Source organism: Scardinius erythrophthalmus (genome assembly GCF_964197995.2).
Source record: "Scardinius erythrophthalmus genome assembly, chromosome: 23".
Lineage (NCBI taxonomy): Eukaryota > Metazoa > Chordata > Actinopteri > Cypriniformes > Leuciscidae > Scardinius > Scardinius erythrophthalmus.
In genome coordinates this window covers 27,919,900-27,935,707 of record NC_138243.1, presented here as the reverse complement: position 1 = coordinate 27,935,707, position 15,808 = coordinate 27,919,900, and the positions used below count along the sequence as shown (strand labels likewise).

Sequence of the window (15,808 nt, the reverse complement as noted above, 5' to 3'; positions counted from 1 at the left end):
ATAATAATATAAAATTCCTGCCCCTGATCTAAACGCAAATTTCATAATTAATTAATTTAGTAAAGCACCAAAATACATTATTTGCTTAAATATTTTTTTTTGTGCAAAAAATTATAAATTATATAAATAACATTATTATTTGCAGAATATGCACAAAAAAAATCATAATTAAAAATATATTTATATTACATTAAAATATTTACCAAAAAAGTACGTTTTAATATTTTATTATTTCATATTAATCTTAAAATAAACATGTATTTAATTTTTTTTTTTTTAAAATGCTTAGTACATAGTGGAGACCACTTCCTCAAAAGTAAAAAAAAAAAAAATCCTCAGAATCACTAAATTCCTTCTGATTCCCATCCTTATCTATAAGCGACCGCTAACAGAAGATACACAGGTCGTAAGCATGATAATGGGAGCAAGACCAGTCAGTGCCATTTCAAAGCATCTTCAGAAGGTCTTCATCATTCAGGGCAAACCCAGAGCGGCTCAGGGTTCCAGAGATGAAGAACCAGAGCACCAGCGCTGAGCTTTTAAAGGATGGGGGCATGAATTCAGAAAACAAAGGCATCAGCGCTGGGGAGGTCAGCAAGGAAACAGGCTGAAGATTCGGAGGGCTAAAACAGGCAGTAGGAGGGATTGCAGGGAATGCAGCAATGGTAGAAACTAACGCAGGCAAACAGGAGAGCGGGTGCATCTGGAGGGTCGAGGAGACCCTCTGACCGGACGTCTACCCACGCTCCAAGTACCTTGCTCGATGTCCAGCGGGACACACGGTGATGGCGGGTCTGAGGCGAGCGAGGGTGAGGGCTCAAAGCCTAGAGAGATGCTCTGCTCTGTATCATCCAGACAGCTGGAGTCCTGCCTTACTAGTGGACGCTTATTTTGTGCTTTGCAGGATTTGGGGGAGGGGCTTCGGGAGCTCATTTTATTATAGGGGAGGGCAAATTGGGACAAAAGACTGAGCTTTTTGGAGAGTCTAAGTTGGCATGCTTGTGTTACTAGAGAAAAAAACAACAACATCAAAACAACAGTAGTCAAATGGTGAACATGACATGTGATAGTTCCTAGCTATATTTGCAGCATTGCAGCTTTTTTTTTTTTTTGCAGCACACTACTGTTCAAAAGTTTAGAGAAAATAAGACTTTTATTTGAAAGAAATTAGACTTTTACTCAGCAAGGACCCAGAAAATTGATCAAATGTTACAGTAAAGACTTCTATAATGTTAGGAAAGATTTCTATTAAAGGAACACTCCACCGTTTTTTGAAATAGGGCTTATTCACCTTCTTTCCTACATTTAGATAGGTGGGCAAATGCATTTTTGTCTCAGTGCATGCATTGTTTTAGTTTGACAGGGTCGGCGCTAGCTTAGCTTAGCATAATGAATGGAATCCTTTGTTGCCAGCTAGCATGTCCTGAGTAAAAGTGATATATATATATAAAAAAAAAAACCCCACCTAATTATTTCTTGTGGCCTGCGTATTCACAACAAGTACAAATAGCGATGCAGATTAACACTAGGCGATTTCCTATGCAGATATTGACTTGGGACTATATTAGGGGGAAGCACAAGCGAAGCACTGCTACTTGGGCTGCTATTTTCTTTTACTCAGGACATGCTAGCTGGCAACAAAGGATTCCATTCATTATGCTAAGCTAAGCTAGCGCCGACCCTGTCAAACTAAAACAATGCATGCACTGAGACAAAAATGCATTTGCCCACCTATCTAAATGTAGGAAAGAAGGTGAATAAGCCCTATTTAAAAAAAAAAAACGGTGGAGTGTTCCTTTAAATCAAAGAATCCGGAAAAAACATTTATCATGGTTTCCACAAAAATATGAAGCAGCACAACTGTCAACATTGATAATAATAATCAGAAATGTTTCTTGAGCTGCAAATCAGCATATTACATGATTTCTGAAGGATCATGTGACACTGAAGACTGGAGTAATGATGCTGAAAATTCAGCAATAAATTAATTTTTTTAAAACATTAAAATATAAAACAGTTATTACAATTTGCAATAATATTTCACAATATTAGTGTTTTTACTGTAATTTTGGTCAAATAAATGCAGCCTTGGTGAAGATTTCTTGATATTGATGTGTCTTGTTATTCTATTTAACCTAACCCGAGTGTGTACGTGTGTTAACTCACTGTTGGCGATGTTGGAGGCGGTGTAACTGTCCGCTAACCCTGACACCTGGCTGGCGATGCTGGTCTCGCTGCCCCTGCGAGCCCCACGGAAGGCTGGAATGGATCCCGGAGACGAAGGATTGGAGTGATCCCCGAACATTATGCTGTGAGACTGCATCACGTCCGCTGTGAGGACCAAAACCAGTGATTACTCGCAGGGGCCAGGAACTGACAGAGCAATCAGGGCCCAGAAATCTGACAATTTTCAGTACTGACTAAACCTCAGGTCCAAAACCTAGTGAGCTGCCTATCTAGAAAGCATCATAGGCAGTGTTGCGATCTCACTCGATTTTGGATCTGAGCTTGATTGATGCATCATTATACATTTGCAATAGGGCCATTCGATTCAAAATGATAAAAGGAAGTGAAAAGAAGATGAAAACACAAACCCAAAGAGATATAAAAGTTGTAAATACTGCCCCTGAGTCCACTTTAATCTGTTCCTTCCATTCTTGAGGAACATAGGAGAGCATTGACTGTTTTTACATGAAGTCCTCATGGGGCATTATCTACCAAATACACATGCAAGCCCGGCCTCAGAATCAGGATTTGTCATTAGTCAAGCTGCTTGAATTTATATTTTTTCTTATTATTCTTGCTGTATTGTCGTTTTAAAGGTGGAGTGTGTAATTTCTGCTGTACTAATAGCATTGAATGGAACGGCAAAATAGTGCAGGTTTCCCCATCGGTCGGACCGCTTATGGGCAAACCTCATGAAATCTTTCAAGAACATGCCTAGGTTATATTTCACACCAGAATCAAAAGGGCTATTTTATTCATATAGGGACTATTATTTTCATAACAATATACAGTACCGGTCAAAAGTTTGGAAACATTACTATTTCTATTTTTAATGTCTGCTCATCAAGCCTGCATTTATTTGATAAAAAATATAGAAAAAAACGGCAATATTGTGAAATATTATTACAATTTAAAAGAATGGTTTTCTATTTTAATATACTTTAAAATTTTATTTATTTCTGTGATGCAAAGCTAAATTTTCAGCATCATTACTCCAGTCTTCAGTGTCACATGATCCTTCAGAAATCATTCTATATATATATATATATATATATATATATATATATATATATATATATATATATATATATGTTCTAAATTATTTATACATTATGGTAGTATTTGTTGTACTGCCTTAAAATTATGCTGATTTAAAAACACGCATTATCTACAGTAATTTTTACTATTATACTATACTACTAACCCTAACCTTACAGTAAAGAATCTAATAGTATCATAGAGAATATTCATAATTACAAAAAAACAAAACAAAAGTAAAGCATCTATTGTATTGGGGGTGAAAATATGCTTAATTATAATGTAAAGTATGATTTTTCTTTTGATTTTGTGGTGAAATTACACTCTTTTTAAATCTTACACTTGTCTAGACTAAATTAGAATTGGAAAAAGCATTTTAAAGTTGAAAAAATACACACTTCACCTCTAAATTCAATACCATCAGTTCCACATGGCAGCATCCAGTGTCAGGAAGTCACAATAAAACTCAAAACCTGACAAGCCCCAATGAGAGAATCAATGTCAAAGCAGAAGCACAAACACAGATCATGTGAAATGAGGGCACACGCCACACAAGGGTGACACACATAACACGGAGTTTACGCTAAAGGGGTGCAAGAAACCAGGAATGGCTACACACACTCGGCGGGGGCCGGCATGGCTTGCCAGTTGAGCACAGGGACGGGAATGGAAGTCTCGCTGATGCCATCCTGAAAGCGCTGGGCGGCACAGCTCACACTCTCCAACAGGAGGTGAGGGTTACTCTGGATGGTTTCCACTGCCACATGTCAAACCCAGCGGCATGAGGGACGTGGAGACATGAGAGCGACGTGAGGGGAGAGAGACAAAGAAACAGAAAATAAAGACAAATAACAGACAGAAATGACAAACCGAGGCACGAGAACACCAGCCAGAACTGCAATGATGGACGATGCTCTTTTACAAGTGCTGCTTTAAACTAAACCATAAAAATATCTGCTTTAAAAGGCCCCGTTTACAATCATGATTTCTCAAATGCAAACGAGTACCTTGAGCTGATATAGCTAGAAATGCATGTGACCACATTGCATTTGTTAGTGTAAACGCTGCTGTAATTATGTCCAGGTGCATCCTGGACAAAAGACTCACCTGTCAATCATCCATTGCAATAAAACATGTAAATTATCCAGATATGTGCGGCTCTCTGGGCTTTTTTTTTTGGCGAATGCCACATTTTGCATTGTTATCAGCATGCAGTGAGACATTACATATGAGTGATGTATGCAGCAGGTCATAATAGTTAACTAAAACTGAAACCATTGAAAAAATCATTACCTGAAATAAAATAAACGTTAAGTGAAATACAATTAAATATACACAAGCGTATTTCAGCTAGTACATTTCAACATTTCTCATTTGCATTTAGTTTAACTTGATGTTCTAAAACTGAAAAACAAAAAAAACATATAGAAATATAAAAACCAACAAACAAACATGACAAAACCGCATTAAAATTATTAGAACAGAAAATATAAAAATACGATTTTTAAATATTAATGAAACCTATAAATCATATTTCAATGATTCTGAAATAAATAACACTGGTATGCAGTCACAATATTAAGAGACCGTCCCCTCTAAATCCAATCACGAGTGGTCAGAGAACACATGACAATAAAAGGTGAAAAACAGCAATCTGTCTCGCCTGACCACTTGTGATCCGATCACCCGAGATAACACCAGGTGTAATCCAGGTCTTAGCAGGTGTACGTGTTTGACTGAGAAATCTCTCCTGTCTTACCCAGCAGGGCCGACTGGCCGTCACCCAGTGGGAAGCGCTGGTATCGGGGGACGCTAAACGGTGGCATCAGGTGGAAACGCTTCTCCAGCAGGGGCTCCAGACGAGAGGCGGAGGGATCCGCGGGGTGGAACAGGTTATAAACCTGCTGGCAAGCCGGACGAAGATGAGCCACTGCAGGAAGAACAAAAGAAAAGACAAATATTTGTTAAACTGATCTCAAATGTTGGTGTTAGAATATACATTTATTAATATAATAGTATAAGATTAAAAAAAAATATATCTCAGTTGGTTTGTTATAGTTCAAGTAGAATCACGCATACTGTTCAACAGTTTGGGGTCAGTAAGATCACTTAATGTTTTTGATGCCCCTGGCTCACCAAAGCCACATTTATTTGAACAAAAATACAGTAAAAAAAAAAGTCATATTTTGAAATTTGATTATATTGTAAAATGTAATTTAGTCCTGTGATTAAAGCAGAATTTTCAGCATTTTCATCATTACTCCAGTCTTCGGTGTCACCTGATCCTTCAGAAATCATTCTAATATGATGCTCAAGAACATTTCGGATTCTTCAGTATTTTCTTTCGCCATAAACCAGCTAAAAATAATGCTGTTGGTAGTGGTGCAGGAGGTTATGCCTTCAGTATTTTGTTCAACACATTCATCCTTGTTTTTGTTTTGTTTTGTACCTGACAGATGTTAGATCGGGATTCTCCCGTCAGTATACCGTTCCCTTCCTCTGTGACACCAGCCTTCTAAAACAATCTCCAGTAATCTGCTGGCAGCCCACGACTACAACTGATTTAACTCCACAACTGATTTAAGTTGCTTTTAGGATTAATATGTTTTAAAAGATTTGGACTTCAGAACAAAAACAGCATGAACAATCGGGATTACACAGTCTGTGTAATCCATCAGATCAAGTCACACTTTAAAACGATCGCTTTGGCATCCAATCCACGCAGGATTTCATTCTCTTTCATCACTCCATGAAGGTTAACATACCATCCAAAGAAGGGACCACAGTTTTCCTCAGAGCGAGGACCAGGCCTAGTGGAGAGCCGAAGAGGAAGAAGTCGGACACTTCGAAGTCAAACTTTCCCAGAGCGCCTCCTCCCTCCAGCATGGTGCTGCTGCTGGACCGACGGGAACCCGGATCGTTCCTCAAAACGCTGGAGTGCAGACTATATATACACAATTTTAATTATTATAGATATATTATTGTGCATTATTACAGTCACAAGTAGGCATTCACTGCCATGTCTGGAAAAGTCAGGAAATATCTTTAACTAATATACATTTATAAAAAATAAAAATAAAAATTATATACACACATAATTATGTGACCTTGGATCACAAAACCAGTCATAAATCACACGGGTATATTTGAGGCAATCGCAAAATTATCGATTTTTCTTTTAGGCCAAAAATCATTAGGCTATTAAGTAAAGATCATGTTCCATGAAGATATTTTGTAAATTTCTACTGTAAACATATAAAACATGTATTTTTGTGAGTGAATGCAGCACAATCGCCAACATAAATGGACAACTTTAAAGGTGATTTTCCAAATGTTTCGATTTTTTTGCACCCTCCAGATTTTCAAATTGTCGTATCTCGGCTAAATATTGTCATATTCTAACAAACCACACATCAATTGAAAGCTTATTTATCCAGCTTTCATATGATGTATAAATCTCAATTTCATGAAATTTACCCATGTGACTGGTTTTGTGGTCCAGGGTCAAATATATATAATTTTGATTCAGACCAATTCGCTTACAGAATCAATTCTATTTTTTAACCACTTCAACTGGTTGATTTAAAATATTTGACTATAAAGACTGATTCGATCACAAATCAGATAGCAAAAAAGTGTTACCCTACACAGGATGAAATTGTAGTCAATTAAATATTTTTAATATTTCAATATTGAAATATTTAAATTTTTTATTACAAATTTGTTCATGTCTTTTGCAGGAATGGAAAGCAATTAAAAAAAATATATTATTTCCAGGTTTTCCATGACTGTGGGAACCCTGTTATAAAATATCTGTAATATTTAAAAATCTAGCATTTATTGTTTGAATAGATATCATCTTAAACATACCAAATATAACCAACAAGTTAATGAAATGCTAATGTCAGCCAATACCAATATAGTCATCAGCATATGGACCCTTTTCACATTTATGGGGTTATTAGAAGTAGAAGTTGTCAATAGTTGGGTAAACGCCACATTTCTATGACTTTTCAAAAGAGGAAATATATATAGAGCTTGATTGCCATCACTCGCTCAGCCGTTGTATTAGAAACACTCATGAAGCAGCGTAAATTAATCCCAAGGTAATACAAGACAAAGAATAGTGTTATAAGTATAAATTTTATAAAAATGAAAATATAAAAACCTTTGCTAGATTCACTGAGGAAACGCATCATCACAGTCTATGAAAACAGTCCATCGTGCACATAAATATGATAAATAAAACAGACATGTTGACTGGAATGATAAACAAACTGGGAGAGGAAGAAAAGAAGGACTGTGGGTCACCTGGTCAGGAAGGCCTGGTGCTGTTTGATGGTGTCCAGCTCGTAGGTCGAGGAGTCGCTGCGTTTCCGGGGCAGCTGTTTTTTGGGGTCGTCTGGACCGCTGGAACGTGGAATGTCTATATTACTACGGCTGAGGTGCCGACTTCCCTCTAGAGACAAACCCGAGCCAGAACCCGAGCAGTGAGTGCTGTTTATAATGATCCCTGGTGACAACAGGTCATTGTCCTGTGGAGGAAGTGCATCAGTAATTAGTTTTACAGGGATCATATGATGGAAAACAGGATATTTATGATCATTTATAACATCTGACCTGCATCGAACTGCATGGTTAAAAAAAAGGAAGTCAGAAAAATGGCTGAGGAATACTGTAAGAATAGTTTCCTAAGTTTGCTTGCCTTAGGAAGGCCAAAAAAAAAAAAAGTGGTTTAGATTTAGGGTGGAAAAACAGCGTCTCTTGGACATGTGATGACAACACACTGCTAGTGCAACTCAACCAGGTCTCATCCCTAAATGAGAGATATAGTGACGTGTGCATTGTCTGGATGATCAGGCCTTGTGTGTGTGCAAATGTGTGTGTTCACCTGCACACTGACAATGCTGCCACGCCGGCTGCTGTTTTGAGACTCTGACACTGTGATGTTGCTGCTGCAAAGAGCATCAAATCCCAGAATCCCTCCAACACAGTCACCAATCAGACACACCTGCACACAATTACCAGACACACACACATTACATCACATACAGGAGGTCATGTGCATGGGCAATGAGTGAGATAAATGATGAAACAACATTCACAACACTTTAAACTTATAAAATGTGATTGTGAAATTGAATATTCTGCCGGAATTATTGTTTTGTTTTGATTAATTTAACTTTTGTTTTAATTTCATTGTGAAATGTGACATGTTTGCATGACATTCAGCCTCAATTGTTCACAATAAAACCAGTGGCATTTGTAAGGATAAAGCAAACATGGACACATGTGATATTCAGTGAGAAAACCAAATGCTGTGAATAATGCACATTTATCCCAAAAGTTATTTTTACACTCCAGCAAACAAACTAAAACTAGATGCATACTTCACTGCCACACAAATGTTCCATTGCTCTAATCTGTAAATAATTACATAGAGGAAAAAAAGCAAAGCACTGACTTGGCCAGTGAAAGTGGCCCCCTCCAGGGACTTGATGAAGTCACCGTAGACCTGATTGGCTCGCACTATGACCGTTGCCACGGCGTCCTGGTACTGTGGTGCAGAGGTGGCCAATAAGGGCAGGGCGGCCAAAGGGATGTGATCCTGACTGTTGGAGAGGCAGCCTTCGTCATAGCTGTAGGGACTCAAACTGTGTCAAGGACATAAGAACAGAGAGCATGCTGGGTTATTAACAGCGAGAAGCCGTTTAATGCACTGAATCAGCACATAGAGTGACGTACTAATCTTTCTGCATTACGCATGCAATACTCGGTTGACCTATACATTTACCAAAATGTGCAGTTTACATCCAGAGCGCACAGAACAGAACTGTATCCCACAATCAATAGTGATTTAACATCTCTTTATTGACTCCTTATTTGAATAGACTGCAAAAAAAATTTATTCAAAATGCAATATAACTGTCTTTTGATAACTAATGATAACTGGAAGTTATTCACTGCAATAACAGCAGCATTTTCTATTTTTTTCTTCCAACAAAATAAAAAAAAAATACTATTATCATCATCATCATTTAATAATACATTTATTTTTATTTAATAACAATAAAATTGTTAATATTTAATAATATAGCAATAAAAAAAATCAAATACATCTATTATTATATAAAATGTATAATAATACTATAATTATTTTAAAAACATTATATTATATTTTAATTAATTTAAATCAATAAATTATTAATACATTATAACTTTTGAATGAACGAATGAATGAATGCAGGGACTTTCTGGAAACATTAAGCAACACTTGTCATACTACTAGAAGTTTGAAAAGTTGGAACTGTTGCTAGTTTAAGTTCGTTGCTCAGTACCTCATGACTACCAGAGGTCATGTTCTGAGTGTGTGTGTGTGTGTGTGTGTGTGTGTCTGTCACTCACTTTGACACCAGAGAGAAGGCCTCCACACACACGGCCGGACAGGGAACCAGGCGGATGGCGATGCGGCCCAATGCAGCTGGGTAATGAACTCGCATCACTGCATCAAACGCGCTGCCGATGGTGTTGACATCCCCCTGCTTGCTGTTCTGGTCTCCGCTGCCCGTGTCCAGGATGTTCCCGCCATGCAGGACCAGGAGGAGGACGTGGATCTTAGACGGCTGTAAACACTGCTGTGAGGAGCCGTCCTGAGGGACACATGTGGATGGCTGTTTCTGCAGCTGCATTCAGTTCATTTAAAACATCCACACACACTCGTGACAACACGCTATTGTGAAAGAGGACGACTTGCTAATGAACAACACGATAGAGAGCGCAACAGCAGTCTTCCGGAAGTAAAGTTCCCTTAATCCCCTAAAAATCTTTCAAGACAGACCTACCATGTCAAACGCTGACATATGCTTCTGTAGAAACCACGTCACAAGTGTGGCTACTCAGATGACAACAACTAAAATTAGTGTATATTTACAACAAAATGTTTTTGGTTGCCGTTAAATCAATCAATCAATCAATAATTGTGATTAGATAAATAAAAAAATCCCATCAGGCTATTATCTTTCAAATGTGTCTTTAAGCGGTTTGATTTTTATTTTTTTATTTTTGAAGAAGAAAAAACATTTTTTATTTAAAATTACAAAACAAAAGGGAAAAACACTTCAAAAAAGAAAAAGAAAAAAAAAAAGACAAAGTGGACATCACTGTTGTGAATGGAGATTATTCCATGGTAAAAGAAGAACTATTTGTCTACATCTCTAATGTGTGTCCACTTTACAAAAGACAACATCTGAGATCATAAGGTGCCATTCAGGGTAAGGATCAGCTCAACTCTAATGCAAACACAACACAATCTCTAAGAATAACTGCAACAACACAGGAAAACACCTTTAACTCTACATAACTCATGACAAGTTCTACTCTTCTAATGGATCTAAACAGATGGGTGTCGCAGCGACTCACGGCGGGGCGTCTGCGTGATGTACGCCGACGCTTACGGACGGTGGAGCGCCGCATGGGCCTGGGTCTCTGCGGACCAGAGTTATAGAGCACTGAGATCATCCGGAAAAATCCCTGAATAAACCCTTCACACCATGAGAACTTCACCTTATGACTATATACTGAGCCAACCTTTGTAGTGACACTAGTTTCATTTTGTGAAAGGTCATGCAGATTGTTCAGTGATAGTGTGGAACTGATCCTAACTGAAAAAGCTGTTGTATAAATGTACCCTCAGAGAAGCTTTAATGCCCCCCCTTTTTACGTCAGCATAAACACGGCGTGACCATTGCAGAATTTTTGCTCCATTAGCACAAGTACAGATCAATGCATCTTTCACTGCTGCGATTGCTTTAATAATTCGACACCAAGAGCACTGCTGCGTAAATATGATTTATGTAATGTTTATGTTGTATTATTTTCCATTAATGTTAATGGAAAAGCATTCAATGAAAATGCACAATTGTAGACATACCTCATTGAGTCGCTCCCCTCCGGCAGTCCCAGGTTCTTGATACAAATCACCTAGAAACATAAAATTAAAACATAAAATCAATTAGCTTAATGCAAGAAAAAACATACACATATGCATCATAATTCTTTCTGAAAGTAATCTGCATCGCTGAAAAAGGAAAAATAACAAATAATTATTCATATTAATAAACTACTAAATTATTGATAGAAAAATTACATTAAAATAATACATAACGATGATAAATAAATACATATACACACACACACACACACACACACACACACATATATATAATATATATATAAATAAAAAAATTATCATGAATAATCACACCTTTTTGTGTTAAATTAAGCATACATAATTTATCTTGTTTAATGTGTTTTGTCATCATTTGCTATAAATAATTAGATTCTTCTAGGATAATTCTCACAAAACTGTATTTTCTGCAAGCTTTATTCAAGGTAAATTTAGTCTTTCCAAAAAAGGACACTTGGAGAATCCAAAAGGAGCGTTTAGAGCTTGTTGACATTTTAGACATGTCAAGTTGCGATACTGAACAGGACCAAAACAAGAAAGAAAGAAGAAGACCTGACTGCATTATATGCCTCCTACAGTACACAGATCCATACTAAACTAATACTAAATACTAATATTAAATTAATATTAATTAAAAAATAGAATTAAATTAGCATTTAGTATGAAATATAAGTATTAAATTATATAAATGAATCAATTTATAAATATTATCAACAATAATACTAAATATATTAGTATATGATTAATGTAATTATTTTAGAAATATGTTATTATTATTATTGTACAATTTAAAGAAAGGATAAACTTAGACTTTCATTTGAACATGGGTCTGATAAGTGTCCAGCGAGCAGTGAGATCCGTCTCACAAACAGCATGGAATTCTGTGTAATTAGTGTTTCATAATCTCACACTGTTTGACACAGACCCTAAACCTCCTCAGAGTCAGTGGGGCTCCTTTACAGCTAATCCTATTAAAGATGTGGAAATCTCTGTGTTTGGTGGATGAATGGAAAAAACTCCTTCCAGTGGGCTCGGCTTATGCATTACAAAACCAAAGCATTGGGAAAAATGCTTTGCATCACCCGCCTGCAATACCCCCTACAATCCTAAAACGTGTCAGATGGGTGAAGATAATCCCTCGCGTACCCTGAGCTTCCTCTGACTCGGCTGTCTCGATTTTATCCATCAGATCGTTGGAGCTCCACTTGGTGATCTCCTTGCCAAAGATCTCCTCGTTGTCAGAGAAGTCCTCTGAGGAACAAGGATTCAGATTTTAGTAAATAACAAGATTACCAAGAGCACCTTTTAAACCGAGGATCAAACCTGCATTACCGTGAGCATCAAAGAACTCGTCATCTGTGCTGTCATCCGAGTCTCTGGCGATGCTCTGCATGCGCCATTCAGAAATACTGTGGCGTGAAGGGCTTCCTGCACACATGATGCATTAAAGACAAATAATAAGTCATATTAGTTCTATATTCCAATGCTTGATGACACATCCCCTAAAAAAAAACTAATTATTCAACTACTGAAATATATATATATATACAGTGCTATGCATAAGTTTAGACACCCATGCTAAAGTTGACTAAAAGGAGGAATAAAAAATCATCTTTTGGAAATTGAACTTAATGCCTTAATTTAAAAAATTAGGAAAAATCCAACCTTTAAGGACACCAATTTTCTTTGTGAATGAATAATGTATCGTAAATAAATAAATGTTCTTCCTTGAAATACAGGGTGCATAAGTTTGGACACCCCTATGTTAAATTCCCATAGAGGCAGGCAGATTTTTATTTTTAAAGGCCAGTTACTTCATGGATCCAGGATACTATGCATCCTGATAAAGTTCCCTTGGCCTCTGGAATTAAAATAGTCCCACATCATCACATAGCCTTCACCATACCTAGAGATTGGCATGAGGTACTTTGCCAATGGGTGATCATCTCTCAATGCAAATCAAACCAGCTATTGGGCTAACTGAAATAAAACTATGGTTTGTAAAAGTTAAAAAATGTTAACATAAGATATCTCTTTAAAAAAATAAATAAACATATTTAAATCTTTTTAAAATTGACTTTTGCAAATAACCTTTGTTAAATTTATAGAAGTATTTGTTAATATTAATGGACCAGAGCTTAAATAGTTTTATTTTTTAACTACCAACTAAAAAAAGATTTATAAATACTAACAAATATATTGGTCATTCATTGTTCGTTAATGTTAGTTAATACATATATATGACAAACAAATTTTAAAAGGGCTTTTTTATGAGAAGTTTTTATTTCTATGATGCATTTATTGGAGAGAATAATCCTGTCAGACGCACCACTGCTGTGAACGCGCGTTCACGTAAACACAATTTAAACAATGTATTATTCAATGCATTACTTCTATAATTATATATTAAATTGCTCAAGCAAGTGGTAAAATATTTAACCATGTACTTATATTAAAATCTTTTGTATTTAAATTTTAATACAATAAATCTTGCATGTCACAAAGAACTTGTTTTTCCACCTCCACGAATGAGACGAGTGTTGTTCATTATGTCGCCTTGCTGAGGTAAATTGTAGTTTTCCTTGCTTTAACTCAGTCTTAAAGTGAAAAACGTAGTAATTAATTAAATAAATTTATGGTGAGATTACTACATTTTATTTAATTAATCGCACTTATGGTGAAATTACTACATTTTCAGGTCAATCGGTGTTCATTTTGATCACGAAACATGCGCTGTCACTTTAATTCAGCGTTTGCAGCACAGCAGAAATAGACTCGTTGCAGAAACGATCTCTGCACTGCTGTATACGCACCGCAACTGGAACGGATCGATCATCGACGGACTGCATCCGCGTGCAGTGTACGGGAAAAAAATACTCACCGCAAACGAAATATATGTGAAACGGGCGTTAGACTTGGAGCAGGAGAGCTACTCCGGCTGCTACTCGCAGTAGAGCGAGTGTTGCCATCTTCAGTTCAGCGACATATTTCCCGCCGCGCGCTCTCTGTCCGCTAGTCACTAGCGGCTAGTGCTCAACTGTATGTGACGCAAGTGTTTGTTTGTGTGTGAGTGTGCGCACGTGCGCACTCATTGGGATAATTGTAAACGCGCAAACACAGACAGAAAAGACATGCCATCGTGGAAATAAGATAAATAACATATTACTTAAGGGCCATGTAGTTTTTTTTTTTTATAAAATAACAAATTGTAATCTGGCGCTATAAAGAAAATCAAATCAAATTTACTTGACCTCCATGGGGGGGCGGGGGGAGCCGTTAGGAGGGCGGGGCGCCCCCCTTATATAATGGTAGGGGAAACACTGTATAGATATAGATATATATATATATAATTTCAAATGTACTGTTTTTACTGTATTTTTGATAAAGAAATGCAGCCTTTGTGTGCATAAAGAGATATATACACACACTTACACACCATTCAAAAGTTTAGGGTCGATAAGTTTAAAAATAATCATTATGCACACAAAGGCTGCATTTCTTTATCAAAAATACAGTAAAAACATAACATTTGAAATATTATTACAATTTAAAAGCACTGTTTTCTATTTCAATACATATTAAAATTGAATTTATTCCAGTGATGGCAAAGCTCAATTTTTAGCATCATTACTCGTCTTTAGTGTCACATCCGGAAACCGTTAAAGCTGCTCTGTTTATATACTTGTACTTTGAAAATGCATGGTAATCACAAGCTATTAAGCATGCATTTCCAAAGTAGAGGTATATAAACAGAGCAGCTTTAACGTTTTTATTAATATAACTCCATGTCGGGGAAAAGGCACCTGATCATCGGAAAGTGAGACATGAACCAATAATTCCCCTCAAAGTATAGTTGTTCCAGGCCAATAAAGGATGTTTATCCAGGAACAGGTCCTTCGAGTACTTCTGTTTTGGTCAATTTCACATGAAAGTCGATGTGAACTTACCGCCCCTCTTTGAGGAACGTGAGGACCTGGAAGAGGTGGACCACTGCTTGGTCAGCTCTCCCCGCGCCTGCAGTGTGTCCCCCATGGTCCTCGTCGTACCCTCCGCTTCGGTGGAGCTGTTGGCCTCCTTGGCTTCGAGCTCTTTCTCTGAGCTGGTGACGGGGCCGTTGTTCTCGCCGCCCTCCTCGTTGCAGCTGTACTGTGCCATCTTCTGTTGCAGGGCCAGCTGGGTCTCCAGCTCCAGTTGTCGGATGTCCTCCATGGTCAGACCGTACCACTCATCCTGCCAACACCAGGCCTGTCGATGAGCACGGACCATCACCTTCCTCAGTCCTGATTGGAAGAATTTGTGAGATTGATTCCTAAAGTTAGCGTAGGCAAATTGTTTCCATAGTCACTGCATGCAAACTAGTTTTGGGGGGATAAAAAAGTCGAATTTTATATCTTCTAAAGATAATGAGAGTATTGTTTCCCATGCAAAAATCAAGATACCAATGCTATGCGGTTGATAAGGTGTTCTGAAACGTTTTAATGCATTTAAATGTGCACAGCACTTCTGTTCTGGTGTGAAAATGTAACACTTTACATAAAAAGCAACAAAGTAACATAATAAGCAATGTGTTACTTTAAC

General features: G+C 37.3%; 1 protein-coding gene across 7 annotated transcripts in view; it reads right to left on the bottom strand.

Moving 5' to 3' along the window:
- The window catches only part of pitpnm2 (phosphatidylinositol transfer protein, membrane-associated 2), a 66,031-nt gene that overhangs the window by 7,337 nt on the left and 42,886 nt on the right, over window positions 1–15,808 (bottom strand). For 4 of the 7 annotated variants that reach the window (XM_081354310.1, XM_081354313.1, XM_081354311.1 and 1 more), the window contains exons 6-18: window positions 15,178–15,510; window positions 12,563–12,658; window positions 12,377–12,481; window positions 11,195–11,244; window positions 9,670–9,914; window positions 8,729–8,918; window positions 8,156–8,275; window positions 7,576–7,799; window positions 6,030–6,208; window positions 5,024–5,194; window positions 3,884–4,021; window positions 2,167–2,331; window positions 756–1,007 (exon numbers count right to left, since the gene is read on the bottom strand). In XM_081354310.1, the coding sequence (XP_081210436.1) occupies window positions 756–1,007; window positions 2,167–2,331; window positions 3,884–4,021; window positions 5,024–5,194; window positions 6,030–6,208; window positions 7,576–7,799; window positions 8,156–8,275; window positions 8,729–8,918; window positions 9,670–9,914; window positions 11,195–11,244; window positions 12,377–12,481; window positions 12,563–12,658; window positions 15,178–15,510 (2,268 nt within the window). The remainder of the gene's footprint in view (window positions 1–755; window positions 1,008–2,166; window positions 2,332–3,883; window positions 4,022–5,023; window positions 5,195–6,029; window positions 6,209–7,575; window positions 7,800–8,155; window positions 8,276–8,728; window positions 8,919–9,669; window positions 9,915–11,194; window positions 11,245–12,376; window positions 12,482–12,562; window positions 12,659–15,177; window positions 15,511–15,808) is intronic. The other 3 variants (XM_081354315.1, XM_081354314.1, XM_081354316.1) reach the window with 3 other exon arrangements.